The 17,409-nt window shown below is 39.5% G+C and overlaps 1 protein-coding gene across 9 annotated transcripts in view; it reads left to right on the plus strand.

Annotated features, from left to right (window-relative positions):
- Positions 1-5,802: 5,802 nt before the first annotated feature.
- KCNC2 (potassium voltage-gated channel subfamily C member 2) overlaps positions 5,803-17,409 on the plus strand; it is a gene marked incomplete at both ends in the record, with an annotated part of 183,974 nt that continues 172,367 nt past the window's right edge. For all 9 annotated transcript variants that reach the window (XM_080811866.1, XM_080811873.1, XM_080811869.1 and 6 more), the window contains one exon: positions 5,803-6,486. In XM_080811866.1, the coding sequence (XP_080667992.1) occupies positions 5,803-6,486 (684 nt within the window). The remainder of the gene's footprint in view (positions 6,487-17,409) is intronic.

Here is a 17,409-nt window from a genome sequence, read left to right on the forward strand (position 1 = left end):
TGCAAGGATTCTAGAGTTTTGACTTCATTTTGTCTCTATGGAATATCCAGTATTTGACCAAGTTTTGACCTCTGTACAAAGCAAGATGATAAAATAGATAGGATTTAGGATTGTCATCAGAAGATATGGCTATGGACCTTCTTCTGTCAATTATTAATCATGTTATTTTGGTGTAAGAATTCTTCATCTGGCAATAAAAGTTACTATCAGTAGATGCCTAAAATGTTCCAGAAACTTTCTTAAGTGTTTGTTGGCCTTATGTCATTTAATCCTCATTTTAAGGATAGTGTCATCCTCCCCATTCTATAGAAGAAAATGTTGAAGTTAAAGGACTCGTGCAATTTTCTTGAGGTCAGACATCTGGTGGGTAACACTCAGAAGACGAACTCCAGTTTACCTGTCCCCATGGCCCGTGGAATTAACCACTGTGAAATACTGCCTCCCCAAAATTTAAGGAATAAGGAAAATATATGTCATATATTTTCTTTTAGAATTTGCAATACCTGTTATAAATGTTATTGTTAAGAGGGTAGGTAAGAAAATTGATTTTTTTTTTTTTTTTTTACTTTTCAAATAAAGGGAACTTAGAGGATGAATCAAGTTGGTAACAACTCCAAAACTTAATAGCCTAGATATAGTCTTTTTTTAGCTCATCATTTTGTGGGTCAGTGCATTTGGGCTAGGTTCGGCTGGACAGTTCTTCTGGACACATGGTTAAGAGCAGGGCAGTTCTGCTCCTGGAAATTAGCTGTGAATCATCTAGGGGCAGAGATAAGAAGTTTTAGCTGTCAGGGGCCCTCTATTTCTTTTAGGTAATTATTTCTTTTAAATTCTTGCTCTGTTATATCCTCTGACTTGTTTCCTAATACTGGTTCTCTTTGTATCAAAAGTATGTGTGCATGTGTGTGTGTGTGTGTGTATGAGAGAGAGAGAGAGAGAGAGAGAGAGAGAGAGACTGGCATATATGTTTCTCATCATCAAGCAGGCCAGCTAAGGCTTATTCTCATGGCATCAGGGTAAGTTTCCAAATAAGAGAGTGGACAGAAGTATGCAAGACCTTTTGAAGCCAAGGCTTTATTCTGGTACAACACTTCCATCTCATTCTCTTGGCCAAGGCAAGTTACAAAGCCAGTACAGAAACAGAGACTGGAGAAACAGACCTGATGCGAGAAGATGCGAAGTCACATTTTAAAGGGGGCATATCTACTGGGCAGGATGGGAAATTGTAGCCATTTTTTAATCTGCAGAGGAATTTTATGCAAAGTCCATGAATATATTGCTCTTTGAAAGTGAATAATATTTAAAAAATCCTTATACTGAACTTTGAAGAGTTAATTTGTTCAACTGTTAAACTTTCACAAGTATGTCCTTCTGACAGTCCCAATGTGGTTTAATGAGAGCAATCCACACTTCTGGTGGTGATGTAGGGCTCTGTGTCTGTAGCCCTTCTGTGATGCTGAGTGGAGGACATAAAGGAAGCAGCATTTCAGTTGCTTCTCTGCCAGGGGTAATATCTATATGGTCTTTTAAATCCTTGCTCCACACAGACCAACAAAGGAAACCACAACTGTTTTTTCCACCTCCGTTTTCCATTGCCATCTTTCAAAGATTTGCTTTCTTTTCACTTTTGCCTGTTTTTCACAGGAGCATCAGGGAGTTAGTTAGCTGGAGGGGTTTTCTGTTCTCTCCTGTCTTATATAATGAAGCGTGAATATTTGTCTTTGGATCTTCCCCGTCTATATTGACCAGAAAAAGAGAAAAAGAGAGAGAGAGAGAGAGAGAGAATTTCATTTACTGCTTTGTTTATAAATTCTCTATTGGTATGCACATCTCTTTCTCTTATCTTTCCACATTCTTATTTTTAAACTTATTTGAAATATTTTCTAGTTTCACATCTAATCCTTTATGAATCACAAGAAAAGTCTGAATTCTTCTAAAAGATGATCCTCTTGTCAATGTGATTATTTCTAGATAGCTTACATAACCTTAGACTCAAATTAATTCATTAGGCCCTTGTTTTCTCATTTCTCCTCCATGAGTCTTTTGCAGCATTCCCCCCACCCCCTTCCTTTGGTTTCTCTGTAGATCCCTCATAATACAAATTTAATATTATCAAGCTAAAGGCTTCCATTATTGATTTCTGCCATCTGTATGAGTTATCTTTCTGGAAATCTTGTAATTTAATGTGACTATTTCCTCCATTTAAATTAAAAGGGGGTAATTTATGTAAAACATTTTGCACATAGTAAGAGCTCAATAAATGTTATCTATTATTATAAGTGCGTCTGCTACTACACTTACTATTGCTAATTTATTTTAAAGCAAACCATATGCCTTTTTCTCCCTATTGAATTTACATTAAGCTATATAAGGAACCATCTAGATAATATAAGAATGCATATTATAATTTGAATATAATTTTTCTTTGGAAATTTTCTGGCAGTTGAAATTTACTATCACTTATTTTAAGAAACGCCTTAGTGATTGATAATAGTGCTAAACTAGAATCATTCCCTCAGCAGTTAAGCCTTATACTTGTGTGTGTGTGTGTGTGTGTTAGTAAAAGCAAATTTCCGTTGTCATAAAGCTGGGTCCATATAGCTGTTCCTGAGGTTATTACTACACATGTACTGACATACTGTTAGTAAATTTCTTATGAATGGATATATATTTTTTCTTACATTAGTTCCCTAGACATCAGTAACCTTCCAGATACTTTTAAGTTCTTTACTTAGTTTAATTATCTACTGCCATAAGGGATAAGTGTTCTCTGAGGGAATTATTTATATTTAACTGCCCACCCTGCAGTCCTGTATATTGCAAAAACTTTCTCATATAGAGATTCATAACTCTTGCAATTTTTAAATTGCTGTGTCAGTATCAGTATCTGTTTTTCAAAGAGACTTCCTCCTATATACAACCTGGTGTTTTACCTACTCCATGGATTTTAATCCTTTCAAGCTATACCTGTGGAATAGAGTCTCTCCCTCTCCCTCTCTCTGTCTCTCTCAGTACACACACAGACACAGGAAGACATGCTCTGTTCAGTGCTATGAACTGATATGGGTTGAACTGTGTCCCAGCACCATCCTCCTCCCCCTCCTCATCCCCTCAAAAAAAACCGGAAAGGTGTTGGAGTCCTAGCCTCTAGTGCCTCAGGATGTGATCTTATTTTGGAGATAGGGTCTTTATAGAGGTGATCAAGTAAAAATGGAGTCATCAAGGTAGGCCCTACTCCGTAAGGACTGTGTTCTTATATAAAAGGGAATACTTGGACAGACACAGATATGTATAAAGGGAAAAAGATGCAAAGAGACAGGGATAAGAGAGCCATCTGCAAGCCAAGGAGAGAGGCCTGGAATAGGTCCATTTCTCACAGCCCTCAGAAGGAACCAACCCTGACCACACCTTAGTTTCTACCTTCTACCTCCAGAACTGTGAGATCATAGATTTCTGCTGTTTAAACAGACCAGTTTGTGGTACTTTGTTATGGCAGCCCTGACAAACTCATACAAGGCCCAATACAAATTTGAAAGGGAGAAATGGACTAATTAGATAATTGCTTTGGTGCTTGGATTATGTAGCTCTCCTCTGTAGCTTCTGATAAAGAAACCCGAATTTTCACTTGCTAGAGCATGATGTTCCTGGAATAAACTTTTTAAACTTGTTTTGTTTTATATAACCATGATGTGGTGACTGGAGACCTACATTTGACTGGAAAGAGCAAGCCAGAGCCATGTGTAAGACGCGAGATCCAAGACTCACTTGTCACTTGTAAGTAGATCTCTCTCTCCCATCAGTTGTCATTAAGGAGAAAAAAAAAAAAAAAAAAAAAAGAATTGGTCTTAGAGATGCTCTCTCACTTGTTGGGAGGGGTGGGGCAGTGAGAAGAGAAAGGGTGTGGAGAGTGGGGTGTAAATAAGGCAGGCAGAAGCTCCAGAGAGGGTGGGGATAGAGCTTCACGGAAGAAAAATATATGAACCTGGTTGGTACAAGAGAGCTTCCCCAGACCCACCCACCCACCCACCCACCCTTTCCTGAGCTCTGTGCTCTGGCGCTGGTGGTTGGCGGCGAGTGGTGCGGAAGGGACAGCTCTAGCAGCGGCTGTTTTCGGGGGAGAAACAAAACCTGGAGGTCCAGGGCGCAGCCGGGTGACTGCCCCTTCAAGTGGGTGAGCTTTCCTGACCTCAGGTCAGCTCCGCGGTGGTCGCGGCCAGCATCTGTGCGGGCTCCCGGCGGGGTCGCGGAGCGCCGGCTGGACCCGCCCCGAGCTCCATGGTTTGCCCAGCCCTGCGCGATGGTGACTCTGGGCGCGGAGGTTGGCGCGTGGCGAGCCCGCAGCTCGCAGAATGAAGGCGGGGAGCGCGGCCGGCGGCCGGCGGGGGCTGGCTCCGCGACCCCAGCGCCGCGAGAAGCGGCCCAACCACCTGAACCCGGAAAACGCCAACAAGTAGTTTTTCGTTGGAGAAGGGCGGCTCGGCTGGGTGTCAGGACTCAGTCCGGCTGCCCGGAGAACCTCGTCCACTCGGAAACCAAAGCAGAAGCACTTTTCTGTCGGTCTCGTTAAGGTATCTGGGGGCGGGAGGGAAAGGGGGCGATTTGCCGGGAAGGGCATGCTGACCCCGCAGGCAGGCATTCCCCCGCCCGCCCCCCCGTTCCGCAATGGGAATGTGGAGGTGAAGCCCTGGGGATAGGTGGCTGGGAGACTGGAAGCGGGGACACTGTCAGCTCGGGGAACCAGGGGGTGTGCCTCCAGCGGCTCTTTCCAGGGCCTCGCCCCTGCTAGAGAGCAACCCCCCCAACCCCCCTAACTCTGCATCCCCTAGGCGTTTGTTTTTCTTGGGGAGGGGGATGGGGTGGGATGCGTTGATCATTCGCATTCTAAAAAATGGAACCTAGTTAGTGGTTTCCTTTCCCAAGTAATAATAGTATTAACAACAACAACAACAACAACAACAACAACAGTAATAATGTGAAAAGGAAATTGGATCAGGAAATTAGTCACAGGTCTCCTTGATGAAAGGCAACAGCAGGGAGATTTTTTTTTTTTTTTTTTTTTTTTTTTTTTGCTTTGACTTCTGCGTTCAGTCTTTTTGCCTGGTCCGTGAGGGAGAGTGGAAGTGAACCGAGAACAGGGCACGCAGAGGGCACTCCCTGAGTGCCAGGGCGCTGCAAGTCCAGAGTCCCGAGGGTACGCGTGGAATGGGGGTCTCCGCCCCGTCTGGGGGCTCTCCCCCCAAACTGCCAACTTGCCTCAGAGGAGAAACTCCTTGCCTGAGGGAACTGCCTCCAGGCCAAGGAAGGTGGAGAGAGGGTTTAGGGTAGGGGAGGAGAGGAGCAAGGGCAGGGGCAGAGTAAGGAGCATGAGAGGGAGAGAAAGGGCTTAGAAGGGAGAGATAAGGGGTTTGGGGACAGGAGGAGAGTGGGGGTTCAGGCCTAGAAGCAGGTTTTCTGTGAGAGGGGATGGGGGGGAAGGGTGAAGGGTGAAACGATGAAGTAGGGGAGATCAGAGCTAGGGAAGAAGGGTGTGAGGCTGGAAAGAAGGTGTCCTGGAAGGTCAGGGAGGCTGGGACCACCTGCTTGGTTTTCTGGAAGCCTGGGGACGGTGTGCTGCTTGAGGCGGGGACAGGGCTGGGCGCGCAACTCCTCCTGGGAGGGTCAGTTGCCCCTCGCCTGTCTCCAGCCCTGCATCCTGGGACTCGGGCTCGGCGTGGGGGTGGGGGTCATGGTGCGGCTCTGACGGCCGAGATCTTTAACTTGGCGCTGTGTTCGCCTCCCCCCAGTCATGTCTGAGCCACAGAGATGGGCAAGATCGAGAACAACGAGAGGGTGATCCTCAATGTCGGGGGCACCCGGCACGAAACCTACCGCAGCACCCTCAAGACCCTGCCTGGGACGCGCCTGGCCCTTCTCGCCGCCTCCGAGCCCCAGGGCGACTGCCTGACGGCGGCTGGCGACAAGCTGCAGCCGTCGCCCCCTTCGCTCTCGCCGCCGCCGCGACCGCCCCCACTGTCCCCCGGGCCGGGCGGCTGCTTTGAGGGCGGCGCGGGCAACTGCAGTCCCCGGGGCATCGGCGGCGACCACCCTGGGGGCGGCCGCGAGTTCTTCTTCGACCGGCACCCCGGCGTCTTCGCCTATGTGCTCAACTACTACCGCACGGGCAAGCTGCACTGCCCCGCCGACGTGTGCGGGCCGCTCTTCGAGGAGGAGCTGGCCTTCTGGGGCATCGACGAGACGGACGTGGAGCCCTGCTGCTGGATGACCTACCGGCAACACCGTGACGCCGAGGAGGCGCTCGACATCTTCGAGACCCCCGACCTCATCGGCGGCGACCCTGGCGACGACGAGGACCTGGCGGCCAAGAGGTTGGGCATCGAGGACGCGGCGGGCCTGGGGGGCCCCGACGGCAAGTCTGGCCGCTGGAGGAGGCTGCAGCCCCGCATGTGGGCCCTCTTCGAGGACCCCTACTCGTCCAGAGCCGCCAGGGTAAGGCCAGAACCACCCCCTTTCCTGCTGCTCCAGCTCCTCCAACTCCTTCCCCAACTTTCTTTTCCACCAACGACCTCTGGGACCGGGGAGGGGATGAGAGGGAGAAGAGAACAGGGCTCCCTAAGGATGTGATCAGAAGCATATCTGGTGTCAGGTAAACTCAGGGGCCCTGGCCATCATCCTCCCGTTCTGTCCCCTTCATCCTCTGCATCTCCTCCTCAACTCAGAGATTTACTTTAGCAGATAAATGGGATCTAAAGGGCCAATGTCGACCTGTTTGTGCAAGTCTGTTTGGAACCTTGTCCTGAAACTGGTACCGTGCTTTGTCTTGATTCTTTTTTTCCTGACTCTTTCCTTCCAACTTTTCCTTTAGTGTGGATGTTTCTTCAGGCCTTCTGGTCATCACGATTTGACATTTTCCGTGAGGCCTGACACTCCTTCACGTCTGACTCAAAGCAGTGGCTCCAATTAGGGATCTAATCTGAAGACAGAGATGGGGAAATGGAATATATTAGGTGGCTGGGTGAAGAAAGGGTATGCCAGGGTGGGGTAGGGCATGGGGAGGGGTGGTTTTGTGAAGAGAATCTCCTGAATGCTATTTGGGCCTGTCTCCTTCCAAAGGAGAAGAATGCTGAATTGCTTGTCCCGTGAGTTGACCAGAGAGCCCATCTTCTCATTGAATTTTAGTCTGGTCCTTTTCCCCTTGGGCTTTATCTATGTTTCTTACAGGTTGAATGTCATTTTGATGATGCTAGTTTAGTCTGATTGTCTAAATCTGGGTAATTTAGATTGTTGCAAACTTTATTTTACCCTTAGATTGTGACTCCGTCCTCAATTTTTCTTTTCAGTTTCTAATTTGAACGACAGTTTAAATTTAGTCCTTGACACTCCCAATTAATTCTTCAGAATCCCATGAAGGGACTGTAAAAGTTACCAATAATAGTTTCTCCAGTGTAAAGGAAATAAAAGAAATATAAATAACCCCAAATTATACAGTATATGAATGATTTTTAATTATACACGAGAATGGAGTAGTGTATTTTAGTTAAATCTCTGCAACTGCATGTGTCTGGTTTGCTTCTGACGCCCAGAAAAAATACCCCCTAGGCAGCCTCACTTTGGCTCCATCCTCATTATTGTCTTCTGTATGTCAGAAGTCTCTGCATCTGAGATATTGTGCAGCTGTCATTCTAATAACTTGTCAGAAGATGTGTTTCTGATACCACTTTAGAAGTCTAAGGATATGTTTTATTTTCAGCTTGAAATAGAATGTGAGAGAGACAATTTCAAGCATTGCTCCCCAATGGATCCGGGATTTAAATGCATACATAAATTTTAGTATGTCCACATTATTGTATTTGAATATAGAATCAATAACTTCAACTCTGCTATCTTCCTTTTAAGACCATTCTATAAATTCAACACCTGGTGAGGTGGCCATGCCCTGCCCAAGAGGAATTAAGGTCATCAGTGACAAAAACCCCTATTTCCTGCTACCTATAGGGCACAGTGGCTCTCAGAATTGAAGAGCCTCAGAACACCACCCTCCGCCCGTCTCCCCTCCCCCACGGGGGGCTTGTTAAACCACTGGATCCTGGGCCTTCCCCCAGGGTTTCTGATTCCGCAGGTCTCCAGTGGAACCTGAGAATTGGCATTTCTGCCAGGCTCCCAGGTGCTGCTGATGCTGCTGTTGTTCTGGGAGCCACATTTTGAGAAGTGGTTTATAGAGATTGTTGGGCTATCTGTGTGGATTGTTGTTGTTGTTGTTTTAAAAATGTGTTCTAAATAAGAGCATCTAATACACGGAAAAAAAAAACCCAACAATGTGAATTGGTCACTTTGGTGATGCTAGTTTAGTCCAGTTTAAGCAAAAACAAAAACAAGTACGTATTAACTTAAGTTAAATCACAGACATGACCATTACATCCATGGTTTTTTCAACTCCAACTGAGTGCCACAGTGCTCTATCCACTTGGTGGCTACAAAGATAATATGAATTTGTTTTCAGACTCATCATATGATTTTTTTTTTCCAGATCGCGTGCTATACAAGAGACAGAATGTTTTATTATCTTCCTCATGATAATATGTCTTTTATTGTAGGCTAGATTGCATAGCAAAAACTTTAAGGTGGTATTCAACTTTTTTTTTTTTTTTTGATGGTATTCAACTTTTATTATTGCTCTGAAAATTGATTTTATTGATTATTGGTCAAAGGGTAGACTATTAACTTGAAAATAGTTTTTAAAACAATCTTACCAAGATTTCATTGTAACAATATTAGGGGTTTGATATGCATCCATTTCAGGTGAGGAAAGAACACAGATGTATTAGAGATTAACACAAGGTCAAAGAGCCATCAGAAGCAGAATCAGCTGAGAATTACAGACCTGGAAAACTTCCTTGAGGTCACTTCAGGAAGACCCTTTATTTTATAGATGAGGAAAATGAGGACCGCAGATGCTAAGTGATGGCCAAGGTCATACAGCAAGTTAATAGCAGATCCGAAATTATGCTGGAGGTCTCATGACATCCTCCCCAGGCCCTTTTACCACAACCACTGATTATAACTGACTGGCTTATGAAATCTCCGCAGATCATATTGCTCTTGAGATTTAATGCAGCATAAGACACTTTCTAGAATTCTAACTTTGAAAGGTCATCTATGATTTTTAAAAAAATATATGTATTCCAGGACTTTGGTAGAATTTTTACCCTGCACCACCCAACATTTGAATGAAAATATGAAATTCAAATTGACTTCTTGAACCCTATTTGAACTTTGCATTTTTATTGTCCAGTCAATATGTAGTGTTTTCTTTCTTTCAGAGTGACTAACATTTGTGGGACTTCTCTTTAGGGAAATCCCTTTTCAAATTATTAGGGATTGCCTAAAAAAGAGTAATCAGAAGTAGTCATTCTACTTAAATATGATTTAATATTTTTATATGAACGCTTTTAGTTCATGTGATGGCTTGACTTAATGTTTTCTGACTAGTTTGATAAATAGAATTACACTGGAAAGTCATAGGATGAAATTTTATTTTGCATGGACATGATTCTAGAAGACATAAATCAATCATCAAGTTGTTTGTTTCAGCTGTGGTCTTACTGCCACAAGTCTCATTCTTTTTTTTTTTTTTTTTTTAACAAGACTCATTCTTAATAGAAATATTTAACTTTTATAAACCCTCTTTACTTTGTTTTACATTAGTTCATCTTTTACTGATATGCTTGAGATGAACATTTTTAACTGTCTGAATTTCTTTTTCAATTTGTTATACCTGTCACCATAATCTTTATCTTTACCCAATATTGAGGAGATTGACTCAATTATAGAGCAGAAGTATTTTATTTCTAACTTTTATGATCTTAAGTGCCATACTGAAACAACAGTGATAGGAACTGAATAGTTAATTTAATTTTATAGCATTGTATTTTTGCTTTCTGTTTGGGTTGACATTTCCCTCTTCTGTTGCTTTAAATTTATGGTGTAAATACATTTTAAAAGTTCAGGTTAACTGGGTAAGTAAGTTTATATTTATACTTAGATGAATTCTTATCCTTAAGAATAGTATCCCAAAATAGAAATTTATAAAAAATCAAATATAAGTTGTCATGGAAACCTGTTCTGGAAAAAATGAGATCAGGAAAGAAAAGGAGAGACTATGCTGTTGATGCCATTGAGTGATATTTACAAATAGCAAAAATCAAGGATGCATAGATGTATTTGTGCAAGTGTTATGCATTGTATTTTTCCAATTTAATATCTTAGTTTAAGAGGGAAATGAAGCTTGTATATGCTTTCTTCTGAAAACATTAGATCATAGGTAAGTAGACAGTTGCCAGGCAGAAATTCTTTCGACAGAAGTTCTAGATTATTTAGAAGTTAACAAACTAGGATAAGGGCAAAATACTAGAATCAAAATATTTTAAATAATTTGTTCCAGTATTAAAGAGCAGAGAGCGGTTACAAGTTTCTCCCTATCTCTCTTCTTTTCACTTATTTTTGGGGGGGAGTAGAGGTGATTGAATTAGGTTCTACTTTACAGGCTCTTTGTTGATGACTTGCATATCTTTGGTTAGCTGATAGGACTTTTTTTTTAATTTAAAGGAACATTTTATTTTATTATTTATTTAAAAAAATATTTTATTCATTTATTTGAGAGAAAGGGAGAGAGTTAGTGAGAAGGTGAGAGAGAGAATCTGAGGTAGACTTCTTGCAGACCACAGAGTCTTACATTGGGGCTCGATCCCAGGACTGCAAGGTCATGACCTGAGCTGAAACCAAGAGTCAGATCCTCAACCAACTGAGCCACTCAGGTGCCCCAAAACAATAAAAAGAATAACTGCTGTGGAACCACATTTAAGATGTTAGGTTTTTGGTCCTTGGGTCTAGATCATTTTATATAGGTTTTCTGGATCTTCATGTAATATATCATAATGTGCAGATCATCCTAAATCATACATGTGTTGTGATAGTGAATCTGTCAATTTTTAATATTGAAAATGTTCACTTTATTAACATTTTAAATTGATTTATTGTCACAGCATTATTAAAATATACTCCTCAAAACTATTAAAATTCAAATTTCAACATATAGAATTGGATTCAGAATTGCACATACATAATTTACTTTTTATGGATCATTTTTTTCCTCTTCCTCAAGCCACAAAACAAAATAGTTAAGAAATGATATAAATAACTTTGCTAGCTCTCAGTGTAACATTTAATTTAAAAAAATTATAATAAAGTAAGGACAATAGAGTCATAGTTTAAGATTTAAAAAAAGTATATATTTTCTTTTGTAAGTATTGCTCCAAATCAAAGAATTATTGGCCAAATATAGCTTGCTTATATAATTTTATTAGAATTTATAATTTATATAATTTATTATTAGAATTTTTAGAATATTTATTTAGTCAGCAAATATTGGTTATGTAGTCACTTAACTATGGAAGTTATTGGGAATGTGTGGAGAAGATATACTCCTTTGCCCTCAATAAGCTCACCACCCTGTTTATAATAAAACATTTCCTAAAAACATTATCTATTAAATTAAGAAATGCAGAAAAATTCCAGAGATGTTAAAGATAAATTTTCCTCAAAAAACAAACAAGAAAACAACTCAAATGGAAATATTGTCTGACACATTCATGAAAACATTCTATTTAGAAATGATGTTAAGATATTGATAGTCTTTTTTTATTATGAAAGTGTTAGGCTGTTTTAATCTTGATTTTTCTGTTTGTAAGGTGATTTATAGGCTCTGTCTTTGTAAAATCAGGGAATGTGAGGAAGGCTGTACTTATACAAAACAACCAAATTATTTAAGGTGTGGTCAAGTGACTTCATACCTTCCATTTTAATTAAAAGCCATGGCCAATTATATGGCAGTGCAAATCCAAACTTTGGACCCCTGAAAAAAGTCCGCAATCAATAGTCTGGTATTTTTGCATTTGCCCATATAAACATCTAAGTATCTTTTGATCCTTTTCAGGCCACTAATTGTACAGATCACAAATTAATTTAATTTTATACTTATATTCTGAGTGTTGGATAGGTTCAGAGAGTACCTAATTCAATACATCATTAAAAGAATCAAGGAAGTTCATTAGAAAATTGTATTTTCAATTGCTTATTTGATCACAAACTAGGGGATTTGCTCCATTGCTGGGGAATAGGTTTGCCAAAGGTGAATGTAGTTGGACAGATCAGGTATAACTTTTTTCTGTGATATTTTGTTAAGTGCTCATTTGTAGACTTGAGTCGACAAAACTAGTGAGAGTCAAGAAAATTCTCTGTCAAGAAACTTATTTTCAAAGCAACTGAAAACCAGGAATGCATAGGTTTATAAGGAACTACAGGTCAACTTTTCCCATTTGAAAATGTGTATCATTGTCATTTATTTTTACTTCTACTACAAAAAAAGTAAATGCAGTTCTCAGGTCTCATACCTTTTGAACTTCTAAGTCATATCCTTTTATTATAGCAACATTTAAAAATATGTCTAAATGAAATGGTAAGGGCACTAAAGGACTAATAAAACATAGACACAGGTCTCCAGAAGGAACTATATAGTGGCAACATAGTCTAAACAATAACCATAAATATATTATACAAACTTAATTCAATTCTTTTTGAAATATGACAGTTTTTTTAGAACAGCAGTCTCCCCCATATATATATATATATACACACACATATATATATACATATATATGTGTATATATATATAGCAGTGCTATCTATTTTGTTGTGTGTATTGTATATATAGCACTGGTTTTTGTTTTTCTTATAGGTTGAACCTGGTGATTAGTTTTAATATTAGATAGTCAATAGTTTTACAGAAAGTGACTAAAATGTGGGTGTTAGGGAGGAGGAGAGAGCAAGAAGTGAAAATATATGGAAGTAGCATTGGAAAAACTGTCTGGGGTGGGATGTATCAGCCTATGCACTCACCTAGATTTCACAAACAGCTGTGTGACCTTGGAGAATTTACTTCATTTCCTTGAGTCTTGATTTCCTTTTATTTATTCTGAAAATAAATTTAAAAAGTAAATAAATAAATAAATAGAAAATGGGGATGACACATTGGACTAGCTAGTATCCAAACTTCTTTCCAGCTTTTAGATTTTGAGGTTTGGAGGAGAAATAAGGATACTAATTGCTAAAAACCCCTGGGGGTAGGGTGGGGGAGGAAGGAAAAACATCTACCCTCATTGTGATTGTACTCTAAGGACCATTACACAATGAAGTAAACCAGTATTGATTTTTTTATGTTTGTTTTTTTTTTACATTTATAACTTTCTGCCCTTTTTTCCCTACAGCTGTTGGGTAGCTGCTGCTCTGGTTACCATAGAAACAGGTTAGCTCCTAGCTTCCTGTTTCCATTGAAAACAGCTTTCCTTCAACCACATATTGATCTCAGGAAATCTTTTTGCTGTGGCTCTGTCGTGAAACCCATGAAGATGATTGGCTCTGTCATTTTCTAAATCTAAGTTTCAGTGCAGGTGTATATCCATCCACCACAAGGATAACTGATTAGATAATCTCAGTTTTATTTCCATTTGAAAAGTGCCTTGTCAAAGACACCATCATTTTCCCTTTCCTGTATCTTACACAGAAGGGAAAGTCTTATTCACTTGAGGATTTACAGATATGCCTAACACATCTAACTGTTTACAAAATAATGTCAAATTATTTAGTTTTAATTTTTTTCATAACTCATTCTATCAGAATGAGCATAGAGAGTAGTATGCTGTCTAGCACACTTCAAATAAATTTATATTTTAATGTGCTCATTAATGGAGAGTATTTCCAGGTAAATGTGTAGTGTATTATAGTATTCCATATTTCTCTTTTGGGAAGATAGTTTTTCTATTTCAAGATATATATATATATATATTTTCATAAAAAGAGGATCTATTCACTGTCATTAACATAGATACATATTCAAGGAATATATTTGTAAAATTTTTATATGGTTAAGGAATGGAAGAGATTTGTAGGAATAGGCCTTAAAATTTTGATTTGAGAATATTAATGTGTATGTGCATGTGTGTGTACTGGACATATCCATCCAAAATACATGCTTTTTGAATGAGATTGATTACTGGCATATATAACAGACTTCTGGTATTCATGAGGCATGGAATTGGGAGGAAGGTGGTGATTACCTGACACAACTGCCTCAATTCACCGATGAGACAGCTGACTTGTTTGTAGCTCTGCCTAGCTGGTAGCAGTGGCAGGGCTAGAATTTAGACCTTCTGACTTAGGGTGTTCTTCCCAGTCAATCTCAATTGCTTTGTCTGGACTGTGTTTAACAGCAGATGCACAAGTTTTAGTTCTTAGGAAGCAGCAAGTATGTTAAGAATAGTATGGGTAGGGTCTGCCCTCTTCCATATCCTATTGCCCAGTAATAGCAGGGAAATTTCTACTGTTTTATGTATTCACTTTATTTCCAGATCCCTGGTCAGATGCAGACTTCCATTGTTGCCTTCTCTACCAGTTCTGTATCTCACTGTTCTACTACCTTTAAAGCCTCATAACTAACCTGCTTATGCATTTATCTCCTATTATTTCCCTTTATCCCTTTGTGTGTGTATGTGTGTATCTTTTATAATATGTTCTCTACTCTTACTTGATTTATCGTCTTTGGAATTTGTCAATGCAAATCTAGTTCAGTCTATTGGTAGTGGTTTATGTATTTTATAGAGCATTGTCATTTCACATGTAATTAACCAGATTATAGTGGTTTCACACAGGGTAACTGGTGAATCAGTTAATAAAAGATGTTTGGAGCTGTTGTTGTGATCTGCAAATGAAATTGGTTGTTGTTATGAGGTCAGTAAATACAGAACAGAAGAACTTTTCATGTAGCCTTTTGTTAGTGGATATTTAGTCATTGATGGTGCTTACTGTACTGTGATGAAATGTAAAGCAACATTAAAATTTTGGGGGTGTTTGAGAGAATGCATTTTACAGGAATCAAAGCAAAGGACTTGGGCCAAAATGTCAGTGATAGTATTGGGAAAAAGACACTCCATAATTCTTAGTCACTTGACTGACCTTTTCCTTTGAAAGTTCATATTAAAAGGACATCTTTGTAATCTGACATTTCCTCAGTATTCCATGTATTAAGAAAATTCTATGCAGTCACCTCAGTAATGTCTTCTTTGTTGTGTGATTGAAGACCCTGGTGATTTGCTATCAGATCTTAGAGCTTTGCCATTCTTTATGTATCTTACAACATTGCTGACATCTTTGAAAACTGAAGCAAAGGTCAGTATAGCCTTTCTTGGCTGGTGTTCTGTGATTTCGTCTCAGCAATGGAGGAATTCTCTCCTTTTAGACATCTCTATGGAGAGAGTTCTAGAGATGAAAATATGCCACCTTTTGGCCACATTCTTTTACTTTACACCAGTACTTTGTCCAGAATTTTAAAGTTGTTCATTAAAGGATAAAATACAAACACATTTTATTTCATTATTTTTTTAAAGATTTTATTTATTTATTTGACAGACAGAGATCACAAGTAGGCAGAGAGGCAGACAGGGAGAGGAGGAAGCAGGCTCCCCGCTGAGCAGAGAGCCCGACATGGGGCTCCATCCCAGGACCCGAGACCATGACCCGAGCCGAAGGCAAAGGCTTTAACCCACTGAGCCACCCAGGCGTCCCCAAACACATTTTAAAATAAAGTGATTCTAAGTAATTTTGTCAGTATATCCAAATAATACTATTAACTCTAAATTTAAGACAACATGTTTAAGCAAGAACTGTTCGGAGCACTATAAAGTTTTTTTGGAGTAGTCTGTCAGATTGGATTCAATGAAAACACAGAAACTATTCAGAATTTATGTAAAATTTGTGTCTGTCTTAGCAAATTTTGCAACAGAAATTCATATATAAGGTTGCTTAATTTGGTATTTTTATGTTTTTTGATAAAAAGCTGTTTTCTAAAAGTGAATATCGTGTAATAATTGTATTGGAAACAATAGCATGTAGTTATAGGAGAAAGGAGTAAGGAGTAAACTTCCTATTATTTTGATGTGTTAATGTGCATAAAGTTAATAAAATTTATGTTTAGGAAAACAGAGCAATACCATTATTATAGTTTGATTTATCATTTAAATTATCATGCTTCTCTCTTGAGGTAAGCAATGAGAGGGCCATTACGAAAGTTATTAAAATATCTTTAATGAAACCTGTGTTTCATATAAATTGAGTAGCAAGTGGACAGAATAGAGTCTTAGTTGGCCCTTTTTTGGTACAAACAGAATGTAAAGTAGCAAGTATTTTTTTTTTAGCATTGGAACTTTATTATCAGACCTGAGTGAACCTATCACAATCATATGATTAGTGGGTGCATGAAAGTTGAACTATTATATTTGTATCATGATTGGTAAACTTTTGTGAGCTTATGCTTAATTTCCAGGTTCGTAACAGTGTTGACTGTGCTTTTATGTTTAGAATATGATGCTAGAAGAATAAAATTCAAGAAAGTTAATGAATTCAAACATATTTTAATGCCTTAATAGGTTTCAATGACATTCAAAATTGATTAGTCTCAATGCAAAAACAGACTTTTTAAACTGAGTACCTCAATTTCTTCTGTGAGTGTGCTAATCATTTAGTTGCAATGTGCCTAGTCTCAGTTCCTAGGTTTTTTTTTTTTTTTAACCTTACTTATTGTTTTCAAAATCTGTTCATTTTTCTATTTATGTATCAGTCATTGATCTGACTCATCTCTGATTTTTCTTAGATGGTTTCTTGGTAGCATTAGTTTTGAGTAGTTGACTTTGCGCTTCAGTTCTGGGTTTCTTGTCAACAACCTTTTGTGTTTCCTCTACCTGGGCTTATATTGATAGGTGGATTGAAGAGCATATTGTCACCAGGCGTTATTACATTCCTCTTTTAGCTAAACAAACTGGAAGAGAGCCACACACCAAAGACAAAAGCTTTAAAATGCTTTTGAATCTCTCACCTGACAGTTACTGAACTTCAACTATTGGCCAGGACGAGTTTGTACTGAAAATACAAGATGTGTTAAAATTTGACATTTATCTTTAAGACAATTGTATTCTGTTGAAAAAGCAGACTGTAGATCCATAGTTATAATATGATATATTAAACACCACAATAGAGATACTAGTATAGTGTGAACACACAGACTAGGGAGGGACTGGCTTTCCTACACAGAAGAGATGACATTTTAGTTAACTTCCAAAAGATAAGTGTTTTCCAGCAATCAGGGGGAAGGTCAACAGAATAGTTTGCAAACATGGAGGAATACCATACCATGTGATACGAGGTAATAGAAAGACCACAGGACAGGAGAAGAGGCTTGAGAGGTAGGGAAGATTGAAAGTGGGAGAGCCAGGACCTCTGGGCTTCTAAAGGAGATTTCCTGATGAG

Source organism: Martes martes (genome assembly GCF_963455335.1).
Source record: "Martes martes genome assembly, chromosome: 8".
In the NCBI taxonomy this organism is placed as follows: Eukaryota; Metazoa; Chordata; class Mammalia; order Carnivora; family Mustelidae; genus Martes; species Martes martes.